We start from the raw sequence: 24,093 nt of genomic DNA on the forward strand, positions 1-24,093 counted from the left end.
AGAGAAGCCAACATGTCTTAACATCAAGGAAAGGGAGATAGAAATGGGGGAAATGGCCTTCTGCAACACAAATGCACTGCTAGAACATTCTCAGTGAAGACGTGTGGTGCAAAACAGCTCCTCATACCTCAGAGGTAACTTCTACATCAGTATCGTCACTTATGGACTTAGAGTCCTCAAGGTCATCATTTTTCCCCACTTCAATCACCTGCAAGGCAAAGACATTTCATTAGTAAGGTTCACCTAGTTAAGATGAGGCTATAACCTGAGAGCAAAAGAGACAGAAGAGCTTCAATTTAAAGCTCACATTCTGCCTTTATCACTAGCACTTAAAAAAGAAAATGGCATAAATGACTGTGCATGCCCAGCTGGCAGCTCAGTAGAAGAAATGATTGAAAAGTGTGCAAAAGGGTCACCAAATACAAGAGGGTACCCAAATGTATGATCTGAATTAAAATAAACAGTATCAGAATAGGAAAGCTACAAATCGTTAAATGTGGAAATTTTTTATTTTGGGAATCTAGGCAGGCAGACACAAGAATAAGGACTGCATGAAAAAAATGAAGTGAAAGACACTACATAAAATAAGGACCTGAGATGTGAAGAATGAAAACAAAGTATTTTATGAAAAGTAAATTTCGTATTCAAAAGTAAACCTAAAAACAACAAAAAAGTAAAACTAGTTATGTGATACTCTGGTTTTCCTATAAAAATGTGCCCATGGACCAGGAAACAAAGTCAAGAAATATGGGAAGTATCTTCTAAATTTTTAAATTTAGAATTTAAAATCCTAAAAATTAAGACCCTATTTTGTGATCTAGTAAATGGAGTAAAATTAATTATGGCACAACTAGGAACCTCAGTATGGCACACAAGTTTCTCACACAAGTTCAAGTATTTAAGTCCCATCTCTCTCTTTTTTTTTTAAGATTTTATTTATTCATGATAGACATAGAGAGAGAGAGAGGGGGGGGGGGGCAGAGAGAGAAGCAGGCTCCATGCCAGGAGCCTGATGCGGGACTCGATCCCGAGACTCCAGGACCACGCCCTAGGCCAAAGGCAGGTGCTAAACCGCTGCGCCACCCAGGGATCCCCCAGTCCCATCTCTCTCAATGGAAGTTTCCAAATGTCACCTTTGTCTTCTTTCAAGCCACTTGCAGTCTCTTCTAATGCTACTCATACAATTATTCTAGCAGGACCCACGCATCAATCTGCCTACAGACATACCAGGATATCCTTCAGGAACCCAAATCACTATGAAGATCTCCTAAAAAGATGAACCTATTTAGGTCTGTGTTTTGCTATATTTACTCAATAGATGTTTACTAAGAATCTTGTCAATGTCAACATTAGATCTGCTGTCCAATTTCTTTTGAGACTTGAGCACATGTTTCTATGACTCTTTATCTTGGTGTACTCACATCATGTGTATTCAGAGTTCTAATTCTCTTCTTTCCTCTTACTTAAACTCTAAGTTATGTAAGGAGAACTCACTTGTCTATTTCCATTTAGATATGAATGACTATGGAAGATACTGAGATGTCCAAGAACCAGGAAGTGTTTTTCCTACAGGCTACTGTAGCCATTTAGAACTTTGCTTTGAAGGGGCACCTCGCTCAGTCTATTAAAGCATCTGCCTTTGGCTCAGGTGGTGATCCCAGAGTCCTAGAATCAAGCCCCACATCAGGCTCCCTGTTCAGCAGGAAGTCTGCTTCTCCCTCTCCCTCTGACCCTCCTCACCCAACATTTGTGCATGCTCTAATAAATAAACAAAATCTTTAAAACAACAAAAACAACAACAACAACTCTGCCCCTTATTAGCAAAGTAAGGTCTCCAGAATAAAAAACTCCACTTCTGAGAGATTAGACAAGTAGGAAAGGGCAGCTTCTTGGTTTTAAGGAAGAAGGAGTTATACCAATACAGTCCTATCCTATTTTTAAGACAGTGTATTTTTAAGACAATGTGAATCTTAAAACTGGATACAGGAAAACATTAAAAAGTAAAAGAGTGGTATTATGTGAGTCTTCTGTGGTACAGAGTCACATACCAGATCTGAACAGATTATACTATGTGCCCATAAATACATGAAATTTTTCCAAACATACCTTTTTGTCTCTTACTTTCCCTACTTCTTCACTTGTTTGTTCAGTGTCTGCAGCTTCAACTTTTATTCCCACACCAAACTGCTCTGATACAGATTCATTCAAAAACCACAAGTCATCTGTGGTGTCTGAAACAATAGCAGTACCTATATCCTAAAAGAAAAAAACAAATGTGAGTTTCTGTAGTCAGAGGCTTATCGATGACACTGAACCAACAGAAATGACCCAAAAGTCAGTATCTTCACACATCTCCAAAGAATACCTATAGCCTTTCTTCAGCAAACATCTATTTATTCAACAGGTACCTACCTAGCACCCACTATGTATAAACTAATGAATGGATATAGGGAGCCTGGCAAGGAATTTTCTATTTTAACAGTAAATAAGGTATAACATCTAAGAAACTGTACCAAAGAGCTCAAAAGTTAAAGACTCTGTAATTGCTCAAGTAAAAAAAAAAAAAAAAAAAAAAAAAAAAAATCCGTTCCCTAAATTCCTTTCCAAAGATAGTACTCGAAGAATCTAGAAAACATTCCATTAACTGTGACATATTACTTCCTTTATGTTCAGTAATGTTTATTGAGGGGTAACTGGGTGGCTCAGCCAGTTAAGCATCCAACTCTTGACTTGGCCTCAGGTCATGATCTCAGGGTTGTGAGATCGAGCCCCATGTTGGGCTCTGTGCTCAGCAAGGAGTCTGAGGTTCTCCATCCCTCTGTTCGCTCATTCTCTCTAAATTAATTACTTAATTAACATCTTTTTAAAAAATGTTTACTGGAATATGAGAAATACTGATGGTAACTCGTATCTTCTATCCTCTTTCCTGGATTCCTGAACAACTTTAAATATAACCTTCTTTGTGCATTCACCTATGGATATTCCATGACATGCTTTTCTCCAATATTCCTAGGAAAGAACTTAGTATTTTGCCACTATTCTATATCCATTTATTTCCTGAGCAAAAACTCACTGAACTCCTATTGGGTGTCAGATACTTTCCTAGGTACAAGGTAACAGAATAGAGTGCCCTGGACTTACATTTCAGTGGGAGCAAATACATAAACAAAATAGAATAATAGTTTTTCAAAGTGAGAAGTGTAAGAGAGAATATAAAATAAGATAAAGGAATAGAATGATTATGGTTTAAGTTGGGGTGTTAACACCAGAAGTAATAAAAGTGGTTAGATTTTGGATTTGCTTTGGATAAAGAACTGATAACCTGAGTGTGATGTGTGACAGAGAAAGAAATCAATAATATCCCTTAGATTTGGCTGGAATAACTGGAGAGAAGGTAGATTTGTGAAAAAGGAAAGGCTAAATAGAAATGTATGGGGAAAAATTTAGAAAAAAAAAATCAAGAGCTCTGGTTTGAACATGTTAAATGTCAGATCATCTAACTGGAGGTGTTAAGTAGGCAGCTGAATTTAGAAGTTGGGCATTTAGAGAAGAGGTCAGGGCTGCAGATACAGATTTGAGCATCAGATGCACACAGATGGTACTTAAAGTCATAGCACTGAATAAGAATTCTTACAGAATGCAATGTGTGGTCAAGAGTAACCAAGAATGTTACTCTTCCATAAAAAAAACAAAAAGTTCCTCTTCAAATGTGACATTTACCTGATTTGTCTGTAAATCAGTCGAGCCATTACTTCTAGGTGTATAGTTGCTCCTCAGGTTTCCTAAAAACCACCAAGGCAGCCCAGCTACATCCCACTCCTCAAACCCAAGGTCCAGCTTAGATGTCTCATCTTGGGTTAAGTTTTTTATGAAGTCTTCATCTACAGCAGTCAAATGGAAAGGAAAGTAACTACGTACACAACACTAAGAATTAAAACTCACTTTGCAACACTTAACAATCTCTTTATAAGACAGGCAAAGAGAAATTTCTATGGCCAGTATGAAAGAAACCAAAATCAAGTATCTCAGTCACAGAGCCCAGACCACCTCTCGAATTTAGGCCTTGTTCATTAGCAAATGATCATCTGCTTCTAGTATCATTACTTATCAAAAAATCTAAACTCTGAAGGCATTCAAACAATGACATTGTTCTAAGAGGATTTCAAAATGGTCATTTACTGCCATGTTAGGCATTCATACCATGGCAATAACTAAAGAAAGACTTGCTCTAGTACATGATGCCTGATAATAGCTTAATTCACTGAACTGCAAATGGTGGTGGCAGAATGTCCAACCTGAGATAAAAGCAAGGCAGTCCAGACCAAATGGGCCTTCACAAGGTTGTCAAGGCAGTCTCACTGCTACCACATATTTATGGATGTTCCTCACAAATTCATGTTTGGATAGGTAACAACCATTACAGAACACTGAACTCTAGGTTGTCTAAGTAAATATATACCTATGTCCTTTCTGGATCAATGGGCTCTTTTGGAGTTATCTAAGATCTAGAAATATTGCAAACTCGAAACATAAGAAGGCACCACATATTCCAACTAAAAGATCTCGTGTTATACACCCAAATGACATTCAAGGTGGTTACAAACATAAGTTTGTTGCTACCACACATCCCATCTTTTTTTGTTGTGCTTCCCTCCTTTCCTACTTTCTCCCTCTCCTCTACCTCTTCCAAATGCACCAGCCATGCCAATAGCAACCACAGGTGTTTTAATGTGCTGAGGTACATGTGCTTGAAAACTTTTGCAATGTCCCTGTCCCTGTCAGAACAAAAGATGACCTTACCTACTTACAAGTTATGTTGAACTCTGCCCATTAAATTCAGGGGAAAGTTCAGCTTTTTACTTACTCATTACTAAAATTATCAAAACCTAAATTCCTGAGATGATGCCATATTAAAGTTATCCTCGTCTAGTCAAGCTAACATCTTGTAAAGGGAACAGAAACATCTCTTCCATGTATACAAAGCCTGTCCTTTCTACCTACACACATTCCTGAAACTACTAAGCTCTTTACTCTCAAAATGTACAGCACAAACTACGTAATAGTCTCTTGAATTGGTGATTCTTATATTTCAAATAGCCTTCTGAGTAGCAAATTAGCAAGAATCTGCATTTAAGGAAAAAATTACACATTTAATACCATACAGACTGGAATAAGCTCCAAGGCAATAGGTAGTTCAAAATTCAGTTGCATGATAAATGGATCCAATTTTAAACATATAAAACAATTTCAGCAGTATCACTTTCCGGGATGTTGTTAAAGTCTAACCTGTCATTGCTCCAAGTATGAGCCAGGTACCTAAACTAGAAACTATCATGCCATCTAATACCTCTGAGTAATTTATGATTTTATATACCTTTGTAGGAAAAAGTTTAGGAGGTATTTTCTAAAGCAGAGCTTGGGAAAAACTAAAATACTGGTTAACTCACTTAACCTGACCATAGCATATCAAGGGTGGATATTAAAGATCTTGAGGACCACCATCCAAGGGCAGAGGAACTACTTGGCTTCTAAGGTCTCTAAGGTCTCATTCTTGCTTAGACATACCAAGTATATATCATCTTGGCAAACTTCAAAACTCTACAAAATTAGCCTTTGCCTCAAGCAAACAAACCAAAATAAAAATCCTAACCAGACTGAATATATACAAGTATGTCAAGATTGAAAAGGCCAAGGCAGCTGATTTACCAGGTGGCAAACCGATAAATCTGCAGCAATCTTCTATTAGTATTAACCTTCCTAGTCTTGCTCCATCTCAGTAAACACAAGTTGCTAAAAGTGCACTACCATCTCTTCAAAGTTAACAATGGTCACTAAGCTTAAGAAAAAGTATTCTGAAAAGAATGAGTAAGTATGACATATGCTCCCTCCAACTTCATATGCAAAGAAAGTGCATTATTTTTTTTTTTGTGGTCTATAGAATGGTCTCAATTATAGATAGTGCTTAATGTGAATAAATCCCCTTTCTAGATGTCATCAACAAAAGAAGAGGAAAAAAAAGAAAGAAAAAGTCTGTATAGCTTTAATCCAAAACTTACCTTCTCTAGAATTTCTGCATTTATGTTGTGAGGTAGGCAGTGTAGGAATATTGCCTTCTTCCATTCTTTTCCTGGAACTGGAGCTTTCTTCTACACTTTGCTGAAAAAAAGGGAAAGACTTCTATTAGTGCAGTAAAAATGACTGAGACCAGGGGATGTAGCAGTTCCATTCTGGCTCACCAGTTACTGTGCGGCACAATGGGTTACGCACGAGAAAGAGATCTCTGGAGTTCACAACAGTCATCAGATAAAGGCAACACCTCTCCTCAACCCACTGTGAGCAGAGCTAAGAGAATCCCAAACCTGGGGGGAAAAAAATCTCTGCACAAAAGGCCAAAATCTACTGTTAAAAACAGGCTATCAATCAATATAAAACCTCTAGACTATAAAATTAGGCATAATTCAGAAAACGTGTGAAACCCTCAGCACATACCAAAATGATCATAAAGTTTTCCCAGGTCTGGTTTGGGAAAGCTTTCAGAATGGTCTGACATGAACTTAACTGCAACAAGCCTGTTGAAGTCTAATAAAGCAGTTTTCTTCAAACGCCTATATACATATACCATCACACACACAGGCACACACAAACCCCAAAGAAAATGCAACTGGAGGAACTGAAGATCAGAAGTGCTACATCCCAAAGAAAGATTCAGAGACTGGAACTCTGTTATGGGCAGAACAGAGAAGTTTCACTCTGTCCCTGGTCTGTGAACTCCCAAGAACCTTTCTTATTAAATTCTTACCACATTTAGAGAAAGGTCTTGGGAGTCCAAGATCCATAGGTACAGAGAAGGGGCCACTCTGTACAACAAAAGAAGTCACCGTGTGGTGATTTTACCTTCAGTTGGTCTTGACTTGGAATATCCATACTGTGATCCTGTGCGAGAGCGAGAGTCTGAGCAGCATCTGGATAGCAAGTAAAACAAAAGGAAAACCTTCCCTGGTAATAACCATTCTTTCCACATAAAAAGGACCTCAGCAAACAACCCTGGAGCCAGGTTTGCTCCCTAAAGCTGTACTTCTCCATGTTGGTTGGACAAAGCTCTCATCCAAAAGGGAAAAATCAAAACTGATAAAAATGGTAAAGACCAAGACAGGCTATATTCAAAATGTATTACCAAAATGTAATCTGGAAGAAAATGAAAAATAACTAAAAATGTTCAGAGCAAAATTTCAAATTTTAATATGAAAGTGATTCCAACCAAGAAATAATGGAATATTTTTTATCATTTCTTCCCACAGGTAATCCACCTAACTTGTAAACAACAGCAAAAAAAGTTTGGCCCTTAATTTTTATTTTCAACTATTAAAAGTTATGCAGGCTTATGAAATCTGAAAATCTAGAATTTTCCCCACTTGCTTCATAACACAATAGCACCTCATGTAAACTTACATTCTACAGTGTCAATGAAGATTTCCTGATTTAAATTCCCATTACCTGAATACAGAGTAATTTTGTAGTTAACAAGTTTTATATTTCAGTTATTCTAAACATTTCCTAAGAGGGAAGCGAAAGCAAATAAAGTTTTTCCCAAAGTCAATGAAAAGCAAAAACAGTAACCTGAGTGAAATTCTTAGATTGTCTGATAGTATTCTTAGATTGTCTGATAGGACTTGGAAATTTTCCAAGCAAAATGGAAAATGAAAACTTAACTACAGGAAAACAATAAGCTGTAGAAAATTTAATAATCTAGACCGCTCATTATATGAGGTTATATGTAATTGAAATGTTCCCAAATAAGTCTACTAAGGGCTGGATTCACTAACTACTATTCAAGTCCAGAGATAAGACACTTAAGGTAAACCTCATCCTTGTGTAATAAAGACTGCCAGAGAAAAGAATACTGATCCTACAACTGGTCTGATAATTCAGTTGTTCTGCACAAAACAATTTCAAAACTGTAATTATAAAGAGCATGATTTTATACAAGCATTTTTATAGGTAAACAGAGAATACTGAGGAGTTCAAGAGAAAGCATTTTCTGACCACAGTGGTCTTCAAAGATAAACAAGAAAACACAGATTAAGCATTTCTTTAATAAAGCAACTTGATTACTGTCATTTATAGTTCTAACGCCTTACTACCTTCCTTAGATTAAAATATTAAGAAGCAAAAAGAAATTATCTGGGAAAACTATAATGTACAAAGGAACTTTAAAATAACAAAGTTTGTCATATATTTCATTTTGTTCATATACATATGGAGATCTGGACAAATGATTCATAAAGGACCACTTTACTTTAAACAATGGCATTTTCTCAACCATCAAAATAAAGGTTTAACTCACTTGCAAAGGTGTACAATAGATGATACAGAAAACACTTTTCTTGGGGATCCCTGGGTGGCTCAGTGGTTTAGTGCCTGCCTTTGGCCCAGGGCATGATCCTAGAGTCCCAGGATCGAGTCCCACATCGGGCTCCCTGCAGAAAGCCTGCTTCTCCCTCTGCCTATGTCTCTGCCTCTCTCTCTCTGTGTGTATCTCTCATGAATAAATAAATAAAATCTTAAAAAAAAAAAAAGAAAAAAACACATTTTTTCTCATTTGTCTTTTTAAATAAAATACACGCAACCCAATTTATTTAGAACAGAGATGACCAACCACAAGCACCAATGCAAGTTCAAGTCAGAGCAGACAATTATCAAAATTACTGTGTGGCAACTTTCTGGTTTTGAACATTGTATTAGGGTTATATAAGATGTTACCATTTGGGGAATCTGGGTAAAGAATATTTGGAACTCCTTATAATACGTCTACTACTTTTTTTGTAACTGAAATTATTTCAAAGTGACAAATTTAAGAATAAAATGTTTTGAAGATTTAAAGTTCAGAGAGAAATTTGTGTTAAGAAAAATTAACTGGAGCAAATTCTGTTATAATATCAAGTGTGTGGCACAATGAAAAGAGCAAGAAATGGTCAGTCAGAAATATCTGTTCTACCAATTGTAAGTGGCAACCAATCTTGGACAAATCGCTCATTCTATTAAAAAAAGCAAAAAACAAAAACACAAATAAAACAATATTTTAAAACCCTTCAGTTTCATCATCTCTAGACCTTCCTCATGGGGTGGTTGTGATAATTCAATTGAAATGTTATCAAGCGGTGCCTGGGAGGCTCAGTCTTATAGCTAAGCATGTGCCTTCAGCTCAAGTCATGATCCAGGAGTCCAAGGATCAAGCCCTGTGCAGCGTCTGCTTCACCCTTTGACTCTTCCCTCCTCTTGCGTGCGCTCTCTCTCAAATAAATAGCTTAAAAAAAATAATGTTATAGAAATGTTCACTTTAATATATGGCATGTTAGGGTAGCCCCGGTGGCGCAGCGGTTTGGCACCGCCTGCAGCCTGGGGTGTGATCCTAGAGACCCGGAATCGAGTCCCACATCGGGTTCCCTGCATGGAGCCTGCTTCTCCCTCTGCCTGTGTCTCTGCCTCTCTCTGTGTGTCAATAAATAAATAAAATCTAAAAAAAAATATATATATATATATGACATGTTAAATACTGTAGTGCAAGAAAGAAAAAGTGAGAATTACACCCACTCCAGATATTCAGAGAAAAGATCAGAAAACAAATTCTAATAGAGTAGATGAACAAATACAAAATCCTGTGTAGTGCTTGCTTCAGCAGCACATATACTAAAATTGGAACGAGGGACGCCTGAGTGGCTTAGTGGTTGAGCATCTACCTTTGGCTCAGGGAATGATCTCAGTTCAGGATGGAGTTCTGCATCGGGCTCCCTGTGGGGAGCCTGCTTCTCCCTTTGCCTATGTCTCTGCCTCTCTCTCTCTCTCTCTCTCTCTCTCTCTCTCATGAATAAATAAAGAAAATCTTTTAAAAAAATAATAAAATAAAATAAATAATAAAAAATAATAATAAAATAATAATAAAATAAAAATAAAATAAAATAAAATAAATAAAATAAAATAAAATAAAATGAAATAAAATAGAAGATTAGCATGGCCCCTGTGAAAGGATGACAGCATATTCGTGAAGCATTCCATATTTTTAAGAAATAGTGAAAGGAACTATAAGGGAAAGGAGGGAAATCAAGTGGGGAAAAACTAGAGAGGAAGACAAACCATGAAAGACTCCTAACTCTGGGAAGCAAAGGGTTGCAGAAGGGGAGAGGGATGGGGGCAATGAGGTGACTAGGTGACAGGCACTAAGGAGGGCACTTGATGGGATGGGCATGGGGTGTTACACTGTATGTTGCCAAACTGAATTTAAATCAATCAATCAATCACTCTTCTGTGTATTTTGGGCCTGCAGTGAGTATCCCAGGGAAGCCTTACTATTTCACAAGTGACTGAATTTCAATAAAGACACTATATTATTTGCAAGGCCTTCCATCTGAACAGAAATTTACAGCTGGGTGAAGTGGGTAAAGTGAGCAAATGGCTCAATGAAGTCAACAGGCTCCAAAATTCAATATAAGTTAAAAATCACATTTCAATATGAAAATAGTTTCTCTGTTCTCACGTTAAATCATAAACCTTTATTAAGAATGGATTCTTCTCAATTATTTGTTTCAGTAAACTGGAAAGATAACCAATCTAAAAGAATTACAAACTTGGGCTTTCTTCAAAGGATAAGGTTACCTAAAATCTAATTTGAAGCTAACAAAAGCGCTTCACTTAGGAATGGAAGGGAAAAGTTTCATTATTTGGAAATGATTAAGAGATAGTGTTACATTTCAGTTATATCCAGTTGATCCACTGATCTCTAATACACCATACTTCAGACCCCAAAGCAGCCCGTTTCCTCACATACCTAATAAATTAAACTCAAAGGACAATATTTAAAAGATATGGAATTAAACAAAGGGTGTTAGACAAATTGGCATTCATATAACAGAAAGCTAAAATCATTAGCTAGATGAAAGTTCTTCAGGGACCTTTCTAACAGATGGATTGGGTTAACACCATGAGCCCACAGAATCAATATCGCTGAAAAAGGGACAAGCAGACCTTATATGACTCAGATGAGATGCAACAGATGTACAAAGCACCACCTATGACACCTTCTCAGCAAAAAATCTAAACTTGAAACTATTCAGCATTACACTAGTTTACCAAAAATAAAAGAAACAGAGAAACATGTTAACATCACAAGGACAAAATCTGCAACCTCAACTAGAATGTGGGAAATTCTACAGGACAAATGATCCATTTCTTCAACAAATAAATGACATAAAAATAAAAGGAGGATTGTTTTATAAAGATACTTAGAGACATACCAACCAAATGCAATGTGTGGACTTTGGCTCTTGATTTCAACAAGCCAAATAAAAAAGATACTTCTGAGATAATTGGGGGTAACTATACATACACTGGCTATTGGATAGCATTATGAAGTTATTATTCATCTTATTTTTTTTTATTTATTTTTTATTTTTTTATTTATGATAGTCACACAGAGAGAGAGAGAGAGAGTCAGAGACACAGGCAGAGGGATAAGCAGGCTCCATGCACCGGGAGCCTGATATGGGACTCGATCCCGGGTCTCCAGGATTGCGCCCTGGGCCAAAGGCAGGCGCTAAACCCCTGCGCCACCCAGGGATCCCCTATTATTCATCTTATTATTATTAATTTTGTTGGATGTAAGAATGACATTTATAGTTACGTTTAAAGGAAAAAGGTCCTTAACTGTTAGAGATTTTAAAGGTATGTCTAGATGAAAAAAAAAAGTAAAATTAAGGAAAAAGAAAGTATATCCAGATGAAGCAAATGTAGCAAAATGTTAACAATTACTAAGAGGTGGGTATTATACTAATCTATTTTCAGTCTATTTGAAATTTTTCACAATGAAAAATTAACATACTAATAACATTCTGTATTACAGTATCTCTCCCAGTCATGCCAACATAGCAATTCATTTCCATCTTGATCCTCCTTGTTTTCCCACCATTTGCCCCCTTTGAGCTCAAAGCTGTGATACAGACTGAAGAAATAGGATGTGACATACCTGTAGTAGCAGTGGCTAAAGTGACAAGATTCCTTCTTAGCATATCATAGAGAGGGCTGTGAAAGACAAAAAAAAAATTAATAACCCCATAGTTTTCCATTAAAATATTCCATGTCTATCAGATATGTGATCTTCTAACTTTCTCTATAACACATGGAGAAGAGAATGTTTTCCCCACAATAGGTTAGTAATTATTTAAATGTCAAGATGATAATGTCCAAGCACTTGTGTTACTTTGCCCCTATTAAGAAACTGATAGGGCAGCCCCGGTGGTGCAGCAGTTTAGCACCGCCTGCAGCCCAGGGCGTGATCCTGGAGACCCTGGATCGAGTCCCATGTCAGACTCTCTGTATGATGCCTGCTTCTCCCTCTGCCTGTGTCTCTGCCTCTCTCTCTCTGTCTCTATGAATAAATAAAAAATCTTAAAAAAAAAAAAAAAAAAAAGAAACTGATTAATTTACATTTTATTTAATTAGCTAACCGTAACACAAGATTTCCTTTGGAGACCATTCCTTCCTTCTTTCCTTCCTACTTACAAAGAATTAAGTTTTACAATTTTAATTGGGGAAAGGGTGGAAGTTCATGATTCATAAGTTTTAGGGGCGCTTGGGTGGCTCAGTTGGTTAAGCATCTCCCTCCAGCTCAGGTCATAATCCTGGGGTCCTAGGATCAAGCCTGCTTGTCCCTTTGCACCTTGCTGGTGCTCTCTCTCGCTATCTCTGTCATCACAAAGCTGAGAAAGAAAACATTGGTTCATTACTAATTACCTTTTGACTCTATAACTCTGTAACTCTATGCAGCTGGAGAAAGTCAAACAGGTCAGAGAAGCTCTACAGTAGAGCTTATGAAGCCCATCATCAACCAGCAATGCTACATCTCTCTCATCAGCTCACTCTTCCTCTCTATAACAGCTGCTGCACAAAATTCTAACCTAGCCACATCAAGCTCATCCTACTCAGGCCTTTGCACACAATGTTTACTCTGCCAGAAGCTCTCCTCCAACCCTCTCCTGCAGCACCTCTCACTCCTCACTTATCCTGAAGCTCTCAGCTCAAATATCACTTCCTAAAGGAATCTTATCCCAACCCCTAAGATCCTAAATCCCACCCCCTACACAGCTTCATGTACCTTTTTTCTGTAACATCCACAGTATAATTTTACCATGTGCTGGTGTGATAATCTCATGAAGATGGGGAAAAGCATCTACAGTCTCACTGTTCTTTAAGCTCCATAGAATCTGAGATTATTAAAAAAAATAAAAATAAAAATAAAAAAAAAAAAGAATCTGAGATTATTGCTCACTAACATGGTCTTAGGGAATCACAGGCTACCTGACATGTGTAGGCCCTTAAATATTGACTGACTAAAGGAATAAATAACCATTAATATCCTATAAAGATTGAGTGGTTATAAGCACCCAAAAAGATAAACAAACCTTCACTCTTCTTACCTTGGATCTTTCACGGAGAAACTCTGACGTCCTAGCAGTTCTCCCAAAAGATCTCCACCACAGTACACCATATGCTGTTCCTGCTGATCATAAAGCTGCTTCACCATTATATACTGGCCTAGATAGTGCATGACCTGCATGGCAATAAAGCAGCATGAGAGGTCTGTCCAGCTGCTCCAAAAATCACAAAATTATTATGAGAAGATAGGTAAGTTAGTTTGCTAAAGAAAGACAAAACATATATGAGCGTGACTGTCAGTGCTTGTGTAAGGAGTCCTACAACAAGACAGTTGTCCCCAATCACTAGGTTCATCCACTTATTACCATGCTAGACATCAAGAGATTCTTACTTTTTAGAATAGAAACGTAGTGGTCTGACAGTGAGAAAAGTATTGAATTTACCTACTATCCCGTTAAAAAATCTCACCAGTTCAAATAAAGAGGTCTGTTCTAAAACTAGAAGTAATAAACTTTAAATGTGCCTGGGTCATAAAAATATTTTCCAAATCCAGGGACACACAACTACAAGACGCTTTTGATGCATATTCATTTCATTCTTTTTCACAAATGAAGTACAATGTTTAATAAGCCATCAGCACTATAACTGCATAAAATAGTGTTTATCAAATAAAAATTTAGTATATCTGGATTTTTTCCACAGAGTTCACAAAAATGGAAGAAACTCAGACAAGTTCATGATTCGTAAGTTTTAGGGATGCTTGGGTGGCTCAGTTGGTTAAGCATCTCCCTCCAGCTCAGATCATGATCCTGGGGTCCTAGGATCAAGCTTGCTTCTCCCTCTCCACCTTGCTGGTGCTCTCTCTTGCTATCTCTGTCACTATCTCTGTCTGTCTCTCTCTCAAATAAATAAATAAAATCTTTAAAAAAAAGTTTGATTTATTTTTTCCTAATGTTTTCCCTATGCAGATTTTTTTAAACTGCTTAATATTTAAGTTCACTTAATGACAGTAAAAACTGTTGCCACAGATTACAGGCAAATCAAAGCAGCTATCTTTAACTTTAGGCCCCAACTTCTCAGGAATTATCAGATATCTGCACAGATTTTCCGAATACTGTTCCCATTATATTGGTACAATAATGCTCCTAGGCTCCCCTCTATACCAAGCAACATTTTGCCCGGATAATCAAGTATCTAGGGAGAAATAAGATGGGGAAGAGTATTTACTGGAAGAAAAAGAAGAAAGATTTAATTTATGTCTGTCAAACTTTCAGAAGAAATAAATCCACTCTAAGTATTCAAAGTAATAAGGTCTTCTAATACAATAGAAACTATTATCTATAAATGTGTACATAATTAAGTGCCTGTAGCCATGCCACACCATCATAATCTCTAGGCTCCTCAAGCGCCAGTGGGAGAGGAGGCAGGTAAATAAGGTCTCTATACCATGGCTTGTACAAAGCAGACCACTCATAAACTGACTGGTGCTAAGCGCTGAGGAAGCAACTGACTACAAAAAGAAATTTGGAAGAGTATGCCCTCTTCTGGCGGGGTGAAGAAACCTCATGGTTACAGCCTTGGGACTGTGGCACTCCATGAAATTGGACATTATTAAGAGTCCACTGAACTCCTGATTCACAAACTTCCTTTCTAGCATCTGCTGCAAAAAATTGCTCAGGACTTTAAAAGAAATCTATGCTTCTAGAGTGCAGCTATTGCTGCTTTGCAGGAGACAAGTGAGGCCTATCTGGTGGGCCTTTTTAAAGACACCAATCTGTGTGCTATCCATACCAAACATGTGACGATTACATCAAAAGACATACAGCTAGCATGTCACAGAGAATGTGCCTAAGAATCAACTCTGATGGAAAACATTTCATTCTTTAAAACAAATTTTTTTTCTTCGTAGTTCTGAACTTTAGATTTTTTTCCCATGGGGTCAAAAGGTACCAAAGTATACAACTACAAGTGGAAAAATAGGGAACAGAAATCAGGTATTGGCATTTTTTCCATTTTTACATGTATGAATTTTTTTTTTTAAGATTTTATTTATTTATTCACAACAGACATAGAGAGAGAGGCGCAGAGATACAGGCAGAGGGAGAAGCAGGCTCCATGCCAGGAGCCTGACGTGGGACTCAATCCCAGGACCCCAGGATCGCGCCCTGGGCCAAAGGCAGGCACCAAACCGCTGAGCCACCCAGGGATCCCCATGTGTGAATTTTTTAATATAAATGTGGGGGCCTAAAAAAATAAAAAAATAAATGTGGGGACCTAAGACATTCATGTTTCAGTAAACATGTTTCAGCAGTTCAACTTCATAACAATTATAAATAAACCTGTTATATTTTTCGGGACAATTTGGATTTTTAAATTTTTTTTAAAGATTTTATTCATTAATTTGAGAGACAGAAAGAACGAGAATGCACACAAGAGAGCACAAGCAGAGGACAGGCAAAGGGAGACGGAGAAAGACTCCCCACGGAACACAGAGCCAGACGTGGAGCTCAATCCCAGGACCCTGAGATCATGACCTGAGCCAAAGGTAGATGCTTAACTGACTGAGTCACCCAGGCACACCTGGATTTACTTTAAACAAGCAAATTTCTTACTAACAGTAACTATATGGGATTGGTAGCATATTTATCATACAGTAGATCCATTCATTCACTATACTTTCCTAACAGTTGTCCTATATGCAAATACATGTTTTTAATGTCGTCTGTCTTCTGTGCTATTCCTGTAAGATTGCTATTAAAATTGATTAGGCAGGGGCACCCGGGTGGCTCAGTCCGTTAAGCATCTGCCTTCAGCTCAGGTCATGATCCCAGAGTCCTGGGATAGAGCACCACAACAGGCTCCTTACTCAGCAGAGAGACTGCTTCTCCCTCTCCTTCTGCCTGCCGCTCCCACTGCTTGTGCTCTGTCAAATAAATAAAATATTTTAAAAATAATAAAAATAGGGCAGCCCGGGTGCCTCAGCGGTTTAGTGCCACCTTCAGCCCAGGGTGTGATCCTGGAGACCTGGGATCAAGTCCCATGTCGAGCTCCCTGCATGGAGCCTGCTTCTCCCTCTGCCTGTGTCTCTGCCTCTCATGAATAAATAAATAAAACCTATAAAATAATAATAATAAAATGAAATGTATTAAATAGGGGGTGCTTGGGGACGCCTGGATGGCTCAGCAGTTGATCATCTGCCTTCAGCTCAGAGCATGATCCCGGGGTCTGGGGATCAAGTCCTGCAACAGGTTCCCTGCAAGGAGCCTATTTCTCCCTCTGCTTATGTCTCTGCCTCTCTCTCTCTCTCTCATAAATACATAAATAAAATCTTTACAAATAAATAAAAAATAAAAACAAATAGGGGGCACCTGGTGGCTCAGTCAGTTAAGCATCTGCTTTCAGCTCAGGTCATGATCTCAGGGTCCTGGGATGGAGCCCTGTGTTGAGCTCCCTGCTAAGCAGGGAGTCTGCTTGTCCCTCTGCTCCTCCCCCAGCTCATGCTCTAATAAATAAATAAAATCTTTTTTTTTAATGCCTTAAATGGAGTGCCTGGCTGGCACAGTCAGTTAAGCATCCAACTCTTGGTTTCAGCTCAGATTGTGATCTCAGGGTTGTGAGAATCGAGCCCCACATTGGACTCTGCTTAACACTCTCTTCTCCTCCATCTGCTCCTTCACCTACCTGTGTGCTCACTTGCATGCTCTAATAAATAAATCTTAATAAACAAACAAATAAAAATAAAAGGCATTAAACTAGGGGTGCCTGGCTGGCTCAGTCCATAAGTGCAACCCTTGATCACAGGGTTGTGTGTTCAAGCCCCACGTTGGGTGTAGAGATTATTTACAGTTTTCAATTAGCAATAATCAATCACGCTTCGGATAAACCTCATTGGCTACAATACTGCCACTGCACAAAGCTAGAGATTATTTCAAAATAAAGATCTTAAAATAGGGATCCCTGGGTGGCGCAGCGGTTCGGCGCCTGCCTTTGGCCCAGGGCGCGATCCTGGAGATCCGGGATCGAATCCCACGTTGGGCTCCCGGTGCATGGAGCCTGCTTCTCCCTCTGCCTGTGTCTCTGCCTCTCTCTCTCTCTCTCTCTCTATCATAAATAAATAAAAAAAACTTTAAAAAAAATCTTAAAATAATAAGACAAAAATAAATATATTAAACTAAAAAAAACTAACATGTACATAATTCAACTCTCATACCATACTGCCCCAATGCACACAAACTAAGAACCAGTATTTAAAAAATTAAAAATTAGGAAATTCTTCTCTACGCACCAGGTAGGGTCAAAATTCATAATAGAGAGCTTCATGTAAACTCTGTCCAACTTTTTCCACAGTAAAACATTCTGACCAATATGTACTTAATTTCTTCTTAACCCAGGAAAATTTTACCATGTTATTGAAGGAGATAGCACAATTCGTTACAACAACTTTACTGATATAAAAATCCGTACTTTGGGGTGCCTGGGTAGTTCAGTCATTCTAGGTGTCTGACTCTCCATTTCTGCTCAGGTCATGATCCCATGGATCGTTGGAGATAGTCCCGTGCCAGGCTCCTCACTCAGCATGGAGTCTGCTTGAAGATTCTTTCCCTCTACCCCTCCTGACACACACTTGTCCATGCACTCTTTCTCTCTCTCTCAAATAATTTTTTTAAAAATCCATACTTCGGTAATAGTTTCAGAATTCTAGAGATAGGGGGAGGGGCAAGATGGAGGAAGAGTAGGGTCTCCAAATCACCTGTCTCCACCAAATTACCTAGAAAACCTTCAAATTATCCTGAAAATCTATGAATTCGGCCTGAGAATTAAAGAGAGAACACCTGGAATGCTACAGTGAGTAGAGTTCGTGCTTCTATCAAGGTAGGAAGACGGGGAAAAAAGAAAGAAAGAAACAAAAGGCCTCCAAGGGGGAGGGGCCCCGCGAGGAGCCCGGCTGAGGCCGGGGCGAGTGTCCCCAGGACAGGAGAGCCCCGACCCGGAGACGCAGGAGCTGCACCAACCTTCCCGGGCGGAAAGGGGCTCCAGGGAGGTGGAGCAGGACCCAGGAGGGCGGGGATGCCCTCGGGCTCCCGGGGACACTAACAGACACCTGCGCCCCCGGAGAGTGCGCCGAGCTCCCTAAGGGCTGCAGCGCGCACGGCGGACCCGGAGCAGCTCGGGCGGGGGGGCTCGGGGGCGGCTCCGCGGCGGGAGCAGCTCGGAGGGCCTCGGGCGGGGGCTCCGTGGAGGGGGCTGCGCGGCCGGGAGCGCGAATCCAACAGCGCAGGCCCAGAGCACAGGGCGCCGGGACACAGCCCAGGATCCGCCCCGTCCCCCCCCCACCCCCGCCGGACAGGCAGAGGCCCGGAGGGCGCAGGACAGCACAGCAAGGACGCTACTGCCCCGAGCTGAGCAGATCAGCGGCCCCACCCCCGAGCCTCCAGGCCCTGCAGACCGAGAGCTCCGGAGTTCCTGCCGGAGCTGAATCCAGGTTTCCAGAGCTGGCCCCACCACTGGGTCTGTTGCTCCTGGGGCCTCACGGGGTAAACAACCCCCACTGAGCCCTGCACCAGGCAGGGGCACAGCAGCTCCCCCAACTGCTAACACCTGAAAATCAGCACAACAGGCCCCTCCCCCAGAACACCAGCTAGACGGACAAGTTCCAGGGGAAGCCAAGGGACTTAGAGTACACAGAATCAGAAGATACTCCCCCCGTGGTTCTTTTTTTTTTTTTTTTTTTTTTTTTGTTTTGCTTTTTGATTTGTTTCCTTCCCCCACCCCCTTTTCCTTTCTTTCTTTTTCTTCCTTTTTCTTTTTTTTTTTTCATTTTTTTCTTCCTTTTTTTTCCTCTTTCTCTTTTCTTTCCTTCTTTCTCTCCTCTCTTTTTCTCCTTTTCCCAATACAACTTGCTTTTGGCCACTCTGCACTGAACAAAATGACTAGAAGGAAAACCTCACCTCAAAAGAAAGAATAAGAACAGTCCTCTCTCCCACAGAGTTACAAAATTTGGATTACAATTCAATGTCAGAAAGCCAATTCAGAAGCACTATTATACAGCTACTGGTGGCTCTAGAAAAAGGCATAAAGGACTCAAGAGACTTCATGACTGCAGAATTTAGAGCTAATCAGGCAGAAATTAAAAATCAATTGAATGAGATGCAATCCAAACTAGAAGTCCTAACGATGAGGGTTAACGAGGTGGAAGAACGAGTGAGTGACATAGAAGACAAGTTGATGGCAAAGAGGGAAACTGAGGGAAAAAGAGACAAACAATTAAAAGACCATGAGGATAAAGGGAAATAAACGACAGCCTGAGGAAGAAAAACTTACGTTTAATTGGTGTTCCCGAGGGCGCCGAAAGGGACAGAGGGCCAGAATATGTATTTGAACAAATTCTAGCTGAAAACTTTCCTAATCTGGGAAGGGAAACAGGCATTCAGATCCAGGAAATAGAGAGATCCCCGCCTAAAATCAATAAAAACCGTTCAACACCTCGACATTTAATAGTGAAGCTTGCAAATTCCAAAGATAAAGAGAAGATCCTTAAAGCAGCAAGAGACAAGAAATCCCTGGCTTTTATAGGGAGGAGTATTAGGGTAACAGCAGACCTCTCCACAGAGACCTGGCAGGCCAGAAAGGGCTGGCAGGATATATTCAGGGTCCTAAATGAGAAGAACATGCAGCCAAGAATACTTTTTATCCAGCAAGGCTCTCATTCAAAATGGAAGGAGAGATAAAGAGCTTCCAAGACAGGCAGCAACTGAAAGAATATGTGACCTCCAAACCAGCTCTGCAAGAAATTTTAAGGGGGACTCTTAAAATTCCCCTTTAAGAAGAAGTTCAGTGGAACAATCCACAAAAACAAGGACTGAATAGATATCATGATGACACTAAACTCATATCTCTCAATAGTAACTCTGAATGTGAACGGGCTTAATGACCCATCAAAAGGCGCAGGGTTTCAGACTGGATAAAAAAGCAGGACCCATCTATTTGCTGTCTACAAGAGACTCATTTTAGACAGAAGGACACCTACAGCCTGAAAATAAAAGGTTGGAGAACCATTTACCATTTGAATGGTCCTCAAAAGAAAGCAGGGGTAGCCATCCTTATATCAGATAAACTAAAATTTACCCCGAAGACTGTAGTGAGAGATGAAGAGGGACACTATATCATACTTAAAGGATCTATTCAACAAGAGGACTTAACAATCCTCAATATATATGCCCCGAATGTGGGAGCTGCCAAATATATAAATCAATTATTAACCAAAGTGAAGAAATACTTAGATAATAATACACTTATACTTGGTGACTTCAATCTAGCTCCTTCTATACTCGATAGGTCTTCTAAGCACAACATCTCCAAAGAAACGAGAGCTTTAAATGATACACTGGACCAGATGGATTTCACAGTATCTACAGAACTTTACATCCAAACTCAACTGAATACACATTCTTCTCAAGTGCACATGGAACTTTCTCCAGAATAGACCACATACTGGGTCACAAATCGGGTCTGAACCGATACCAAAAGATTGGGATCGTCCCCTGCATATTCTCAGACCATAATGCCTTGAAATTAGAACTAAATCACAACAAGAAGTTTGGAAGGACCTCAAACACGTGGAGGTTAAGGACCATCCTGCTAAAAGATGAAAGGGTCAACCAGGAAATTAAGGAAGAATTAAAAAGATTCATCGAAACCAATGAGAATGAAGATACAACCGTTCAAAATCTTTGGGATGCAGCAAAAGCAGTCCTGAGGGGGAAATACATCGCAATACAAGCATCCATTCAAAAACTGGAAAGAACTCAAATACAAAAGCTAACCTTACACATAAAGGAGCTAGAGAAAAAACAGCAAATAGATCCTACACCCAGCAGAAGAAGAGAGTTAATAAAGATTCGAGCAGAACTCAAAGAAATCGAGACCAGAAGAACTGTGGAACAGATCAACAGAACCAGGAGTTGGTTCTTTGAAAGAATTAATAAGATATAAACCATTAGACAGCCTTATTAAAAAGAAGAGAAAGAAGACTCAAATTAATAAAATCATGAATGAGAAAGGAGAGATCACTACCAACACCAAGGAAATACAAACGATTTTAAAAACGTATTATGAACAGCTATACGCCAATAAATCAGGCAATCTAGAAGAAATGGACGCATTCCTGGAAAGCCACAAACTACCAAAACTGGAACAGGAAGAAATAGAAAACCTGAACAGGCCAATAACCAGGGAGGAAATTGAAGCCGTCATCAAAAACCTCCCAAGACACAAGAGTCCAGGGCCAGATGGCTTCCCAGGGGAATTCTATCAAACATTTAAAGAAGAAACCATACCTATTCTCCTAAAGCTGTTTGGAAAGATAGAAAGAGATGGAGTACTTCCAAATTCGTTCTATGAGGCCAGCATCACCTTAATTCCAAAACCAGACAAAGACCCCACCAAAAAGGAGAATTACAGACCAATATCCCTGATGAACATGGATGCAAAAATTCTCAGCAAGATACTAGCCAGTAGGATCCAACAATACATTAAGAAAATTATTCACCATGACCCAGTAGGATTTATCCCCGGGACACAAGGCTGGTTCAACACCCGTAAAACAATCAATGTGATTCATCATATCAGCAAGAGAAAAACCAAGAACCATATGATCCTCTCATTAGATGCAGAGAAAGCATTTGACAAAATACAGCATCCATTCCTGATCAAACCTCTTCAGAGTGTAGGGATAGAGGGAACTTTCCTCAACATCTTAAAAGCCATCTACGAAAAGCCCACAGCAAATATCATTCTCAATGGGGAAGCACTGGGAGCCTTTCCCCTAAGATCAGGAACAAGACAGGGATGTCCACTCTCACCACTGCTATTCAACATAGTACTGGAAGTCCTAGCCTCAGCAATCAGACAACAAAAAGACATTAAAGGCATTCAAATTGGCAAAGAAGAAGTCAAACTCTCCCTCTTCGCCGATGACATGATACTCTACGTAGAAAACCCAAAAGTCTCCACCCCAAGATTGCTAGAACTCATACAGCAATTTGGTAGCGTGGCAGGATACAAAATCAATGCCCAGAAATCAGTGGCATTTCTATACACTAACAATGAGACTGAAGAAAGAGAAATTAAGGAGTCAATCCCATTTACAATTGCACCCAAAAGCATAAGATACCTAGGAATAAACCTAACCAAAGAGGGAAAGGATCTATGTACCCTAAAAACTATAGAACACTTCTGAAAGCAATTGAGGAAGACACAAAGAGATGGAAAAATATTCCATGCTCATGGATTGGCAGAATTAATATTGTGAAAATGTCAATGTTACCCAGGGCAATATACACATTTAATGCAATCCCTATCAAAATACCATGGACTTTCTTCAGAGAGTTAGAACAAGTTATTTTAAGATTTGTGTGGAATCAGAAAAGACCCCGAATAGCCAGGGGAATTTTAAAAAAGAAAACCATAGCTGGGGGCATCACAATGCCAGATTTCAGGTTGTACTACAAAGCTGTGGTCATCAAGACAGTGTGGTACTGGCATAAAAACAGACACACAGATCAATGGAACAGAATAGAGAACCCAGAAGTGGACCCTGAACTTTATGGTCAACTAATATTCGATAAAGGAGGAAAGACTATCCATTGGAAGAAAGACAGTCTCTTCAATAAATGGTGCTGGGAAAATTGGACATCCACATGCAGAAGAATGAAACTAGACCACTCTCTTGCACCAGACACAAAGATAAACTCAAAATGGATGAAAGATCTAAATGTGAGACAAGATTCCATCAAAATCCTAGAGAAGAACACAGGCAACACCCTTTTTGAACTCGGCCACAGTAACTTCTTGCAAGATACATCCACGAAGGCAAAAGAAACAAAAGCAAAAATGAACTATTGGGACTTCATCAAGATAAGAAGCTTTTGCACAGCAAAGGATACAGTCAACAAAACTCAAAGACAACCTACAGAATGGGAGAAGATATTTGCAAATGACATATCAGATAAAGGGCTAGTTTCCAAGATCTATAAAGAACTTATTAAACTCAACAGCAAAGAAACAAACAATCCAATCATGAAATGGGCAAAAGACATGAACAGAAATCTCACAGAGGAAGACCTAGACATGGCCAACACGCACATGAGGAAATGCTCTGCATCACTTGCCATCAGGGAAATACAAATCAAAACCACAATGAGATACCACCTCACACCAGTGAGAATGGGGCAAATTAACAAGGCAGGAAACAACAAATGTTGGAGAGGATGTGGAGAAAAGGGAACCCTCTTACACTGTTGGTGGGAATGTGAACTGGTGCAGCCACTCTGGAAAACTGTGTGGAGGTTCCTCAAAGAGTTAAAAATAGACCTGCCCTACGACCCAGCAATTGCACTGCTGGGGATTTACCCCAAAGATTCAGATGCAATGAAACGCCGGGACACCTGCACCCCGATGTTCACAGCAGCAATGTCCACAATAGCCAAACTGTGGAAGGAGCCTCGGTGTCCACCGAAAGATGATGGATAAAGAAGATGTGGTCTATGTATACAATGGAATATTCCTCAGCCATTAGAAATGACAAATACCCACCATTTGCTTCAACGTGGATGGAACTGGAGGGTATTATGCTGAGAGAAGTCAGTCGGAGAAGGACAAACATTGTAT

The 24,093-nt window shown here is 39.5% G+C and overlaps 1 protein-coding gene and 2 pseudogenes across 14 annotated transcripts in view; 1 reads left to right on the forward strand and 2 right to left on the reverse strand.

Moving 5' to 3' along the window:
• Positions 1 to 24,093, reverse strand: part of MDM4 (MDM4 regulator of p53) — a 66,323-nt gene that overhangs the window by 21,628 nt on the left and 20,602 nt on the right. For 7 of the 14 annotated variants that reach the window (XM_077886692.1, XM_077886694.1, XM_077886696.1 and 4 more), the window contains exons 4-10: positions 13,467 to 13,600; positions 12,017 to 12,072; positions 6,895 to 6,962; positions 6,057 to 6,156; positions 3,721 to 3,881; positions 2,107 to 2,256; positions 128 to 208 (exon numbers count right to left, since the gene is read on the reverse strand). In XM_077886692.1, coding sequence (XP_077742818.1) covers positions 128 to 208; positions 2,107 to 2,256; positions 3,721 to 3,881; positions 6,057 to 6,156; positions 6,895 to 6,962; positions 12,017 to 12,072; positions 13,467 to 13,600 — 750 coding nt within the window. Of the gene's footprint in view, positions 1 to 127; positions 209 to 2,106; positions 2,257 to 3,720; positions 3,882 to 6,056; positions 6,157 to 6,894; positions 6,963 to 12,016; positions 12,073 to 13,466; positions 13,601 to 24,093 lie in introns of those variants that run through there. The other 7 variants (XM_077886691.1, XM_077886693.1, XR_013374092.1 and 4 more) reach the window with 7 other exon arrangements.
• LOC144307471 (U6 spliceosomal RNA) lies at positions 9,972 to 10,059 on the forward strand (annotated as a pseudogene).
• Positions 17,222 to 17,343, reverse strand: LOC144307473 (U4 spliceosomal RNA; annotated as a pseudogene).

The sequence above is a fragment of the Canis aureus genome, chromosome 38, assembly GCF_053574225.1.
Source record: "Canis aureus isolate CA01 chromosome 38, VMU_Caureus_v.1.0, whole genome shotgun sequence".
NCBI classification, from domain to species: Eukaryota; Metazoa; Chordata; class Mammalia; order Carnivora; family Canidae; genus Canis; species Canis aureus.